This window comes from Xenopus laevis, chromosome 6S (genome assembly GCF_017654675.1).
Source record: "Xenopus laevis strain J_2021 chromosome 6S, Xenopus_laevis_v10.1, whole genome shotgun sequence".
In the NCBI taxonomy this organism is placed as follows: Eukaryota; Metazoa; Chordata; class Amphibia; order Anura; family Pipidae; genus Xenopus; species Xenopus laevis.
In genome coordinates, this window is record NC_054382.1 from 12,260,668 (window position 1) to 12,273,012 (window position 12,345).

The 12,345-nt window shown below is 41.5% G+C and overlaps 1 protein-coding gene across 2 annotated transcripts in view; it reads right to left on the reverse strand.

Moving 5' to 3' along the window:
* Positions 1–12,345, reverse strand: part of ptprn2.S (protein tyrosine phosphatase receptor type N2 S homeolog) — a 577,776-nt gene that overhangs the window by 501,189 nt on the left and 64,242 nt on the right. For both annotated transcript variants that reach the window (XM_018269027.2, XM_041567358.1), the window contains exon 2: positions 7,436–7,486. In XM_018269027.2, the coding sequence (XP_018124516.1) occupies positions 7,436–7,486 (51 nt within the window). The remainder of the gene's footprint in view (positions 1–7,435; positions 7,487–12,345) is intronic.

Here is a 12,345-nt window from a genome sequence, read left to right on the forward strand (position 1 = left end):
ATTCAGCCTGCTGTGTGCCACAATGTCGGATCCTGTTTGTGTGCAGTAAAGTGTCTTAAAAGCTTTAAATAATGAGTGCAATTAGCAAGGAGATTTCCAGTGGTGGAACCAGTTGGTATAAAATGCAGGGAACACATCTGTCAGCTGCGTCGGTTATTTTTCCATCAAAATTGCAGAGTGTGCATCTGCCCGTTCAGTTATATTTATTGCTTTCTCACACCGGCGCCTGCAACCTGTGGTTCTCCAGCTGCTACTCGTCTCCCGCTTCCAGCAAATCTAGACAGCTGTCAGTGCATGCAGGGAGTTGTAGTTCAGGAACAGCTGAAGACAGAGGACAGATTTACATACTGTTTGCTTTTGAAAATGAATGCAGGCACTCTAAAAACTCCTAAACACATGTAGGGACCTATAGGATATCCTATCCCTATAGAGTTAATCCCCTACCTTTTGTATGTAGTTCTCTTTTCCCTTGTTATTGGGCCAAGCCCTTGTAACTGGTAAAGTGTAACACCCACACCTATTGGACAAAGAGTGTAATGACACTCCCCTGCCACACTGCTATATAGTGCTGTGCAGGGAGTGTCCTCTTCCTCTTTGGCTCCTGGTGCTGCTGCTAGGTGAATCTCCATTGAGCCTGGGATCACCATAGGCCCCAGTAAGCTTTTACCCTAAAGGGACCTGACACCTTTAGTGTTAAGTCGGGGACCAGGTAACCCCGTGAACGAGGACCAGCTAAAATAGTAAGATACTGTTATAGTTCTCTCTAGGAGAGAAAGACAGAGAGGTGTAGCAGAAAGAGCAGCTGTCGCTCCAACGAGGATTGTAGGAGGAAGTAGCTTCCCACAAGGCCTGTTTGCCTTTAGAGCAGGGACCTCAGTTGATAGGGCAGTAGGTGAGCAAAGGACTACCTGAACCCTACCTGATAGATCCCGATCCCCTCACTGTGCAACGTCGGTTGAACTGGGATTTGATGTACACCTATCTGCAATATCCTTTGGGAGTCGTATCTGTTTGACTGTGAACCTTTACTGTCCAAAGTGATTCCATCTGCTGTGTCCTCCGAACTATTGTAAGTAAACCTGTGATCATTTGCCTCTGGCATAATAAATCTGCTCCTGTTGTACCCTTTTAAAGAACCTCCTGGCGTCCATTTTTCTATTTGTACTTATATGCCTGTGAGTTGTAGTTCAACTACAGTTTAAAGGGGAAGCTTCCATTTGGCGAAGGCTCTGCCCTGGGTGAAGATTCGCAATGTAACCCATGCTCACTACCTAGCTGGTCACCCTTAACTTCTAATTGGCAGATTAGGCCAGAAAAGCGTTACACACATATTGATTGTTGCAGGGAATTACCCACAACTGTAGGACTACTGCACTGTTTATAGATAATTTACGGAACTAGAAAACCCGGAACTGGCTGGGATATGCGGGGCGTGCGGACTGCCGGGGGGCCCTGAGGGGGTGCGGGCCCTGGCCCGCTCGCACCCCCTGCTCCCCCGGTAGTTCCGCCCCTGCCCACAACCTACTTGCATCCCACCAGCCCTGCAGGGTTCACACAGGCTACCCATGGTCATGAGGTTTTCTGATTGTGACTTTTACATATATTCTATGCAGGGCCGGATTTACATAGCGGGCACCCCTAGGCCCGCTGACATTGGTTGTCCCCGTCACCTCCCTTTTATTCTCTCAAATTTTCATTGGAACCAGAGGAAATTTAAAGAACGATTGTATCTCCTGAGCATCCCCAGTGGGGGTGTGGTTGGGCAGCATGCCGCTCCCCTAAAATCCTGCTGCCCTAGGCCCGGCCCATGGTGGCCTCTCCACAAATCTGGGCCTGATTCCATGTTTACCTTATCAAATGGGCACCTACATTGTTGTGCCAGATCTGTGCAGGAACACAAGGAGGATATAGCAGTAAGACCCAAGACAAGCTAAATCCAGTAAAAGGAAGATATTAACTGATAAATGAAATGATGAATGATGATGTTGAATATCAATGTGCATCTTTAGTATTTGTTTTTTATAGTACAATGTCCAGGGATGGAAGGCTTCTGACTGGAGAGGCTTCCTGCACAGGGACCTAATCCCCTGGGGTGCAAGCCCTAAAAAGAGTAAAAGGTGTTTACTTTCATTTATATATATTCATTGAGAGGTCGTCTTTCACACTTGGTGACCTTCTCATTAGTAGCCATTAAAAACTGGCCTTGCATGCTGTCAGCGGCGCAACCAATTACATTTCGGTGCTTTTATTAAACCGTCGTTGATCCCGTGCATTTGCATCCCAACCACATAACATTCGTTTATAGGCAATGAGCATGGGTTCATGCCGAGATAGCAAGCAGGCACCTCATTTATCACACTGATAAAACAGAAACTTTACGTATTCCTTTCTATATCCAAAAACAAATAACTTTCTATCTGGTTGTCCCCTTGTGCGGATATTATTAAAGTGCATAACCATAAGCCATTAATATACAGAGGGCTAAAGGGAGACAGAACTACTTCTGACATGTCCTGCAGAAATCAGGAACCCAATGTGACCGTATCACAGAAATAGCGTGCAAAGCACAGAAAATTCCATATAAGCAAGGGGTTCCATTAACCCTTAAGTGGTGCAGTACTAGGAACAAAAACTTGCCCTTATAAAAATGACTGGTTGCTCCAAAGTTTCCCCAGAGCTGATGCACACACTTCTAGGGTTTTCTGTCTAATGAAGAGTCACAGACTTCAGCATAACTCGGCAAACAGCATTTTATCACAGACATCCCTTTGTTCAAGCTTTTTATTTATGGTAATTCTACCCGCAGAGTTGGAGGAGAAGGGAACGGCACATACACAGTAGAGTTTCTCAAATGGAAAATATATTTTCATCATCTGCTCCAGAGATAAACGATAAAGAGCCATTAGCGGTTGCCAAATAAAGATAATACATTACTGATGGCCATATTACAAGGGTAATTGTTAAAAATGAGCCAACTGTCAGTATGAAAATGGATGGGGTTTTTGTCACTATCCAAAGATTAAAACTGCAGAAATAACAGGGCAGAGATTCTCCTTTGGAGCAAAAGGGAATTGTCCCAAATATTCACTGAATCATCATAAATGCTTTGGTCTAACAGTAGACGAATACCTGGTGCCGAATACAAACCCAGCAAAGCTTTACAACATGAAACTGGAGAGAATTAGGAGCTGAAATTAATGGAACTCTTGGTCAACCCAAAAGCTCCATCTGTAGTTGCTTCTTGTCAATAGTCCCCAATTTAAACATCTACACATCTGACCATGTCCCCATTTATATAGAGCATACTCTGCTCCTCCAAACAATAGGTCGTGCAATTTGGTCATATCTAAAGGCATGCCAACAGTTAGTACAACAGTCAATGCACCTGATCCAGCAATTTTTATTATTGTCTAAACAGAACCCCTGGTTAGATGATGACCCCCATGTGTAATTAGTTATTATGCAATGATCATATGATTTTCACGTTGGTGGGGTAATGGCAGCAAACCCTATGGTTGACCATATATGGCCATGTATAGTCATCCTTTGGGAAGTTTCTAGGACCTTGGTCTTGTAACCTCTATAAGAAAGAACGAAAACTTCATTGGCCTAAGCAACGTCTACCTTGGATAAGACTAGCTAGTAGCCGAGTAGTATTTGTGGAGATTGCTTCAGAGGCTAGTGAGGCATGGCCAGCCTTGGCCCCAATGAGAATCATAGTTGGGGTAGTGACCCATGGAGAAGCCACAGAAGGAAATACAGCATGTAGGGCACTGGTTAGTCCATAGCACCTAGATGTTCACACATGGTAGAGACTGCATGAAGACTAACCTCATTGTGAGTTGGCCTCTTTTATAGCCTATGTGGCCCTTCTGTACAGCGGTAAAGCCTGTCATACTGGGAGAAGAGAAAGGCAGACTGGAGTACAAAAGTGACTGGATCTTAAAGCTCTTCTGAGAGGGAAATGCTATATTATTTGCACATAACTGTGGAACTAGAGCTACAATAAAACATTAAGGGGCAGACTTATCAAGGGTCGAATTTCGAAGCAAAAAATACTCTGAAATTTGACCATCGAATTGAAATACTTCGACTTCGAATATCAAAGTCAAAGTATTTTTGACCGAATTTGGCCATCGAACGATCAAAGTAAAATCATTCGATCGAACGATTTTAGCGTACGATCAAATGATTTTACTTCGATGTGTAAAGACTTAGAAAATGGTTGTAGAAGGTCCCCATAGGCTAACATAGCACTTCGGCGAAGTATCGAAGTCAAAGTTTTTTTAAAGAGACAGTACTTCGATTATCGAATGGTAGACTATTCGAACGATTTTTACTTCGAATCGAAGTCGAAGTAAATTCAAAGTGCTAGTATCCTATTCGATGGTCGAAGTATCCAAAAAATTACTTTGAATTTCAAATTTTTTCAATTCCTTTGAATTCACTTCGACTCTTGATAAATCTGCCCCTAAAAGTCTGAAGTCTAGTTTACAGTAATGGCCTATTGCATTTAGTTGCCTGTAATGGCCCCTCACCCCTCCCAAACCATCACCACATCCCAAGATGGCCCAAACATCTGACTCATTTAATTTCTTTACCCCAAATCTCTGGTATGCACCATTGAATCCAATCGCTGCCAGAGAATTCAAGGGGTGATAGGTGCGTGCACTACTCTGCTGTTATAATGAGGTACAGGGAGTGAGGTCAAATTTGGCTGCTATGTTGATGTGGTTCAGAAGAGGGGAGAGAGTCCTTTGCAAAGGACCAAAGTTGTGTCTAGGGGTCTTACTCTTGAAATGGGCAGGTCAAACTGTGAGTGACCCACTTACATATTTTTGCTCTTGGGGGCTACTGAGAATGTACATATTCAAATTAAATAGCGAATCTGTAAAAATAAAGTAGGAGCCCATAGGTTTAAATCCCCTGGTTTTGGAATGCCCCTACTCGCTAAGGAAGTCCTGGTAACAGCGTCCTATGCTCTTGGGTGGGTGAGACAGAGTTTGGAAAAGGCTAGAAGTGTCTCCCTATGGTGACCTAAATGTGGACTTTAAACCTATCAAATATATCTCCAAAGTGGTTCTCATGGTTGAGATCCTCTGGCACCCTAATATCCTTATTCATTTCAGCATGAATGTTGTAGTTCGACAATACTGCTCCCTTTTAAACAACATTGCTAGGACCCTTAGGGGGTTATGCAATAAAGGGCACTAAGTTTGCCCAGTAGCAGTAAACCATAGCAACCAATTAGCAGGTAGCTTTTACTGGTCACCTGTTTAGAAGCAAACATCTTATTGGTTGCTATGGGTTACTGCTCCTAGACAATCTTAGTGCCTTTTATTACATATGGGGAAAGAGTTCTGCTTCATAATAGCTAGAAACATTGTTTTGGCCCAAGAAAGGGTTACAATAAACTCGACATTCTAATGTGTTTCTCATTGAGTTAGGTACTCCAGCCTTGCTCATAAGATCGCCTTTGCCAATCACGTTCCATTTTGATGAGGTCAGAAAATCTATTTGTAAAAATATCAAGCTGTAAATAACCAAATATACATTTACCGTTGTTCAGCTCTGCTGAAATACAAAAATCCCCCGGCTGAGGATTCTGTAATATATTCACAGCTGGGACGGAACACTCGCACGCCTATGTTATTTTTCAATGCATATATTATTAGGGGGTAAAAAAACCATAAATTGCTTGTCTACCTGTCAGCAGTGTTTTTAATACAATTATTTCCCTACCTGCAGGAATAGAGCTGCATATCCCTACTCAATAATGTATGTTACAGCAACTATCATTCACGGTAAAATGGAGCGCACCCCAACAAAAACACTATGCAGATAAGGTATTATTTGTGAATTTATTGCACTTGGGTATGCGCCTACCTGCTCTGGAATCTTTACAGCCATTACTTGTGCTGCTTTGTTCGGAGGAATAGTACACACCAGAAAAAGAATGTATTTAGTACAAACATCTATACATACGGGGTGCAAAAGTAATAGCTGAGCACACGCTGAGCCATTTCTATGCATTTTACTCAATTGTCCGGTGCAATTTAAAGCTGAGATGGATCATTCCGTGTTGCAATTCTCTTCTTCTTTGAGCATCGTGTTCTAATACAAACATAATTATGAAGCTTTTCTAAAACACATGGAAGAATAAGCTGCCATATACTGAAGGCATATACTGAACCGATGGCGGCCATGATTCCAGGCACATGAGCAGCCATGATGTACCTGTACCCTGTCACATAAACTTTTCAGTGGTCTGGATTCTGTGGGACAGTACTGAAAAGTGGACTCCAAAGATGGATGGGGTCCGGGATATGCGTGTAACTCGGCACGGCCATGGTATATTGGGAGCAGGGTCTTCAATGTTTGCTTTGATGTTAATCAAATGGTGTAGGTTGTGCTGTCACTGTATTGTAACCTCTATGTATGAGATTGAGAAGAGCTGGCTCCAAATTTAGGGCCTACTAAAGCAATGGACAGGGCTGGATCTGAAGATTATACAGTCCAATTGGGTAGCTATGGTTGACTGATTTTTCCTAGGTTCTCTAAATCCCCCAGTGCAGTATAATTCAGATGGGCTTCCAGTTCTGATTACATGTGAAACAACCACATCAGATCATGAACATCAGAAATGACCACGCACACACATGGACATATAGATGGACAACCCTATCAGTATCAAGACTTCTTCCAACTTAGTCTTAGTCTTCCTGATAACGTTTTTATACCTGAATAGATTGTCCCCCCTTGTAAAATGAGAATATTGCTGTTACACACATCAAGAATAATAGCCTGTGGAAGATGTTCCTCTACCTCATCATAGTACCGATTTCTTCATTTACAGCTTATCTTTATTTGCTGGAGGTTGTGTCTATCACTGAACTTAAAGAACTGAGCAAGCCCAGTGTTGGACTGGCCCACTGGGATACCAGGAAAACTCCCGGAGGGGAAAGGTGTGAGTGGGCCCTCATGCTGCTAAACATTTGGCCTATTTCATGGTCATTCCCTATTTCTATGATAACAAAGGGGCTAAATAGATGGAATAAAAGATCTAAAGAAAAGAGACTAGGAGAATAGAGGCTGAGTGAAGAGATGAAGAATAATAGTACTGAGAGTGGCCCTTGGTCTAAGGTTTTTTGGTGGGCCTCTGGTCTATGGTTTTTGTGTGGACCCCTGGTTTCCCAGTCCAACACTGAGCAAGCCTGGCTTACAGAGAATATTTTTCCATGATCCTTCAGAAATAACATGGTGGTGCCATGACCTACTGTAAATTATGGTTGGTGTATATATATATATGGAAGCCATAAAGACCCTCAGATAGCAAATCATACACTCTGTAACATGCACACTAAATGTAATATCTATACAGAGGAATGCCTCTCCAACAAAAGTTCAGAAAAACAGAAAGTAAGTATCAGCCTACCGTTCAGGCACACTTCAATTGATTTGCAGAGGTCTTCTTCAAACAAACAACCTAAAAACAAGACAAGAAAATAGTGATCAATATTTGAGAAGCAGAGGAATACATTTAGGGGGTTATTTATCAAAATCTGAAAAGTTCTTGCTATTTTCTGAAAACTACTCCGACCAAATCTGCCCCTATTTATCAATACATTTTTCCAAAAATTTCTTGTGCGGGAAAAAACTCTAAAAAAACATGAAACAAATCAAATCTTACAAATTTTTCCGATTTGCCGCTGAAATCTGCGACAAATTTCAGATTTGATGCCTGCAAACCACATCATTTTCAGATTATTGGACGAAACCCAGGATATCAACGGGACATCTGCCATTGACTTCTACATGAACTTGGCAGGTCTGAGTTGGAGTACTTTTTTATTTGGACTTTTAACACCATCGGGGTTTGATAAATCACAAAAAAAAATATAGGGTTTTTTTTCTACGAAAAAAATCTGACTTTGCTAAAAATCTGACTACTAACTGTTGAACATCAAAAGAGACACTGTAATATGTAAATATTTCACTGGAACACAACAATCATTGAACAAAACTAGTCATGTTGGGGTCTTTTATGTTAGGGAAGACCCCAACACAAATTTAGGGATTATAGGAAAGAAATCTCCTAAAATGATATTTTAAAGAATGTCTAGAGACCTCATTCGCCAAGAGGTCTTGAAAAATTGAACATCTCTAAGCAGTTAAATCTTTGGAGTGGGTTCTTCACTTACGTAAATGTTAATGAGACTTGAGAGTCCCCAATCTGCTATCCAAGACAACAGTAAAGATGTGCTTTTCTACCACATCCCGATTTCAAAATAGTATTAATGTAAAATTATCAAGATGTATACTTGTATGGCCACCTGCAACACTGAAGGTGATGGAACAAAACTGGAGGTATGAAAAATGGTCAGTGAGGACACTCTCAAAGAGATAAAAAGATTCAGCATCTAAATGATATTCTGAGCAGCTGCATCATGTGCACATGTGAGGGGGAAGGTGGAGGGAGCCGTGTGAGGATGGTCTCCAGGCATCTAGAGGGGGACCTTCAGTTCTTATAGAGGGTCTTTCAAATCACAGGCCCCGACATCTCAGTCTAAAGGTGGCCATAGACTCAAAGATCCGCTCGTTTGGCGACATCGCCAAATGAGTGGATCTTTCCCCGATATGCCACTAAACTGCATGGCTATATCGGGGGTAATTCGAACGTTCGGCCGCCTGGCCTATTCTGCAGTAAAGCAAGAAATTGGAGGGAGGCAAAGATGTTTCATTGGACTCAGCAGTCCCGTTTGCTGCTCCACATTTTCTTCTTATTTAAGCGCAAGATTTATTCCTTCAGACTGATCATTATTTTTCCTTTGTGTCACTTTTTTTTTGGTTCAAGAAAATCACTTCCCGCGAGGCTTTTTAATCTGTTCCATTGCCGTTACTAAATTCTATTTGCATATTTCCTCCTGGTGCAAACAATACTGTTCTTGTTATTAGATCACTTGTAGCACATTACCTATTAACCCCTTCTGGATTCTCTCAGAATTCAAGTGCAGTTACAGTGCAGTTCTGAGGAGTTATGTTGCACTGGAGATTAAAATCATGGTGGATTGTTCCAATTTTTTTCAACCTGGAAAGCTAAACTCTGGGTAAAAAACAAGGCAAACTGCATCCAAATTTGCACTTTGCATCCTGCACTTAAATCGTTAAAGATCCTTTTTATAATTCTATAGTAGCCATGGGGGCAGCCATTCAAGCACAGGATACACAGTAGATAACAGATAAGTACTACTATAGTTTATATAAACAAGCTGCTGTGTAGCCATGGGGGCAGCCATTCAAACACAGGATACACAGTAGATAACAGATAAGTACTACTATAGTTTATATAAACAAGCTGCTGTGTAGCCATGGGGGCAGCCATTCAAACACAGGATACACAGTAGATAACAGATAAGTACTACTATAGTTTATATAAACAAGCTGCTGTGTAGCCATGGGGGCAGCCATTCAAGCACAGGACACACAGTAGATAACAGATAAGTACTACTATAGTTTATATAAACAAGCTGCTGTGTAGCCATGGGGGCAGCCATTCAAGCACAGGATACACAGTAGATAACAGATAAGTACTACTGTAGTTTATATAAACAAGTTGTTGTGTAGCCATGGGGGCAGCCATTCAAGCACAGGATACACAGTAGATAACAGATAAGTACTACTATAGTTTATATAAACAAGCTGCTGTGTAGCCATGGGGGCAGCCTTTCAAGCACAGGATACACAGTAGATAACAGATAAGTTCTGAAGAATCTCATTGTATACTACAGGGCTTATCTGGTACCTGCTGTGTATCCTGTGCCTTTTCTCCTTTTTCAGCTTTAAATGGCTGCCTCCATGGCTACACAGAAGCTTGTTTATATAAACTATAGTAGTACTTATCTGTTATCTACTGGGTATCCTGTGCTTGTAAGGCTGCCCCCATGGCTACACAGCAGCTTGTTTATATAAACTATAGTAGTAATTATCTATTATCTAGTGTGTATCCTGTGCTTGAATGGCTGCCCCCATGGCTACACAGCAGCTTGTTTATATAAACTATAGTAGTATTTATCTGTTATCTACTGTGTATCCTGTGCTTGAATGGCTGCCCCCATGGCTACACAGCAGCTTGTTTATATAAAGTATTGCAGAGTTTCTGAAGCAAACACGACCAGTTGTTTCTGTGCAGGGCAACTGTACATTATATTTTAATTACATTAAAACACTTTCCATTTTTTGGTGTCACTGTTCCTTTACTTTAACTGTTCTTAATGGTTCAGTTTAGCGCCTATGTTTTACATGCATTAAATTAATTGGGTTTACTTAATGTTTACATGATTTTCTAGTAGACTTAAGGTATGAAGATTACAATTACGTAAAGATCTGTTATCTGGAAACCCCCAGGTCCGGAGCATTCTGGGTAACAGGTCCCATACCGGTACCTCGCCACTTTCCCCTTTACTTATAAGAGAAATAAAATGATTAGGATTGAAAAATTTAGAAAAAAAATATGTAATAGGGAAATCCAACCAAAAATGGGCAGTGTTTATTTGAACCAATTAAAAATAAGCACCGCAGTGTAAAGTTCAAACATTACTGGTCTCTAAAAAGGCAATACATTACACAGAGAAACTATGAAAAGCCAACGCACTGATATATCATAATTGTCTCTAGAAAAAGTGTCACAAAGTTTACCGATCTTATTACGGGAAATCAGAAAATATTCCAAGACCCACATATTCATTTGTGCCATTTTGGACCTAACTTGGTGCCGCCAGCGACAGAGAATATTTTGGTTGGTCATTTGTTACATGAAGGACTATAACTCTATGATCCATTGTCAAGAAGAAACATTCTGCTGATTATTGAACATTACGTGCACAATTACCTTTTAATCCATTAGATGCAAATACCACAGGAACTACGTCCCTAATTGCCATAATTAGTTGCGCGTATGAAGAAATTTGCTGAAGGTGGGTGTGTAATGGATTTATAATGAGCTGGAAGAGCTTTCCACAACAGTAATATAAATTGCCAAACAGAACCCTATTCAAGTGGAATGCATTAATGGAACATGTTAAACAAAAGTATGATTAAATGCCCCACTCATACGGTCTGGGCCTAATTAAACAAAATTCACATGTATTACCCATAATGCCTTGCTAGTAACCTATCTAAAATTAGGAAATTGCTTGATTATCTGTCGTAGCCCAATATAATGACTCCTGTATTGGTGACTCCTTTCCAGCCAAAGGCGCCTCTACTGTCATGTCACTGATGCTACCGTGATCCAACTAGGGTTGCCAACTGTCCGGATTTCACCCAGAAATCTCGGTTTTTAGAAACGGCTGTCCAGGTGAAAAGGGCCTGTCTGGATTTCCAAGTTAGGAAATCTGGACAGGATACTGAATGAAATGACATGGCAACCAGCCAATCACTAGCCACTACGTCATCATTCCCGCCCCTGATGTCATCAGCCCGGACCCCGATGACACTGTTTCCGTCCCGCAACGTCACTGCCCCGCCCCCTGATGTCACTGGCCCGCCGGCAACGTAATCAGCCCCGCCTCCTACCTGTTATCCACCAAACAAAAAGGTGGCAACCCTAGATCCAACCAATCTCCAGCCTTAAGGAAGATTTAATCTTATAAGTATCACTCATCTGTTGGCAATTCACTGTTTATAAGATAGTGTCTGCTGACAGTTAACTGGAAAGTAAAAAAAGGCAATAAATGAGACCTCTTGGAACTAGAATGGCAAAAATGTGCTGCAAAAGTACTTGGATTGTCCTAACCCCTTCTATTTAGTGGCTCAGAATATTTCAATGATCTGATATTTCAGATCCTGCCTCTACACCTGTGATCTCCAATCAGTGGCTCGATAGCAACGTGTTGCTCACCAACCCCGTGGATGTTGCTTTCAGTGGCCTCAAAGCAGGTGCCTGGAATCTTTGGATTCCAGGCTTTGAAGCAGGTTTAAATTGTATAAAAACAAAGTATCCTATCAAGTAGAGCCTCCTGTAGACTGCCAGTCCACAAAGGAGCTACCAAATAGCCAATCACAGCCCTTATTGGCACCCCAGGGACTTTTCTCATGCTTGTGTTGTTCCCCAACTCTTTATAGATTTGATGGAGGGCTTTAACCTTTTAGTCTTTTTTGGGCAGACCAATCTTTATACACAAAGTGTCTGGCAGTTCATTAGGTGGATCCATATAAATACTACTGTTTTTGGAAATAACTTGTCAGTTTAATCCACGATTTGTACAGTGGCCTCAAAATGTATAAGGGCATGCACAAAGACTTTTTTTTAGATCAAGTCCCCCTCCCCTTCAGGGTTAACTCTTT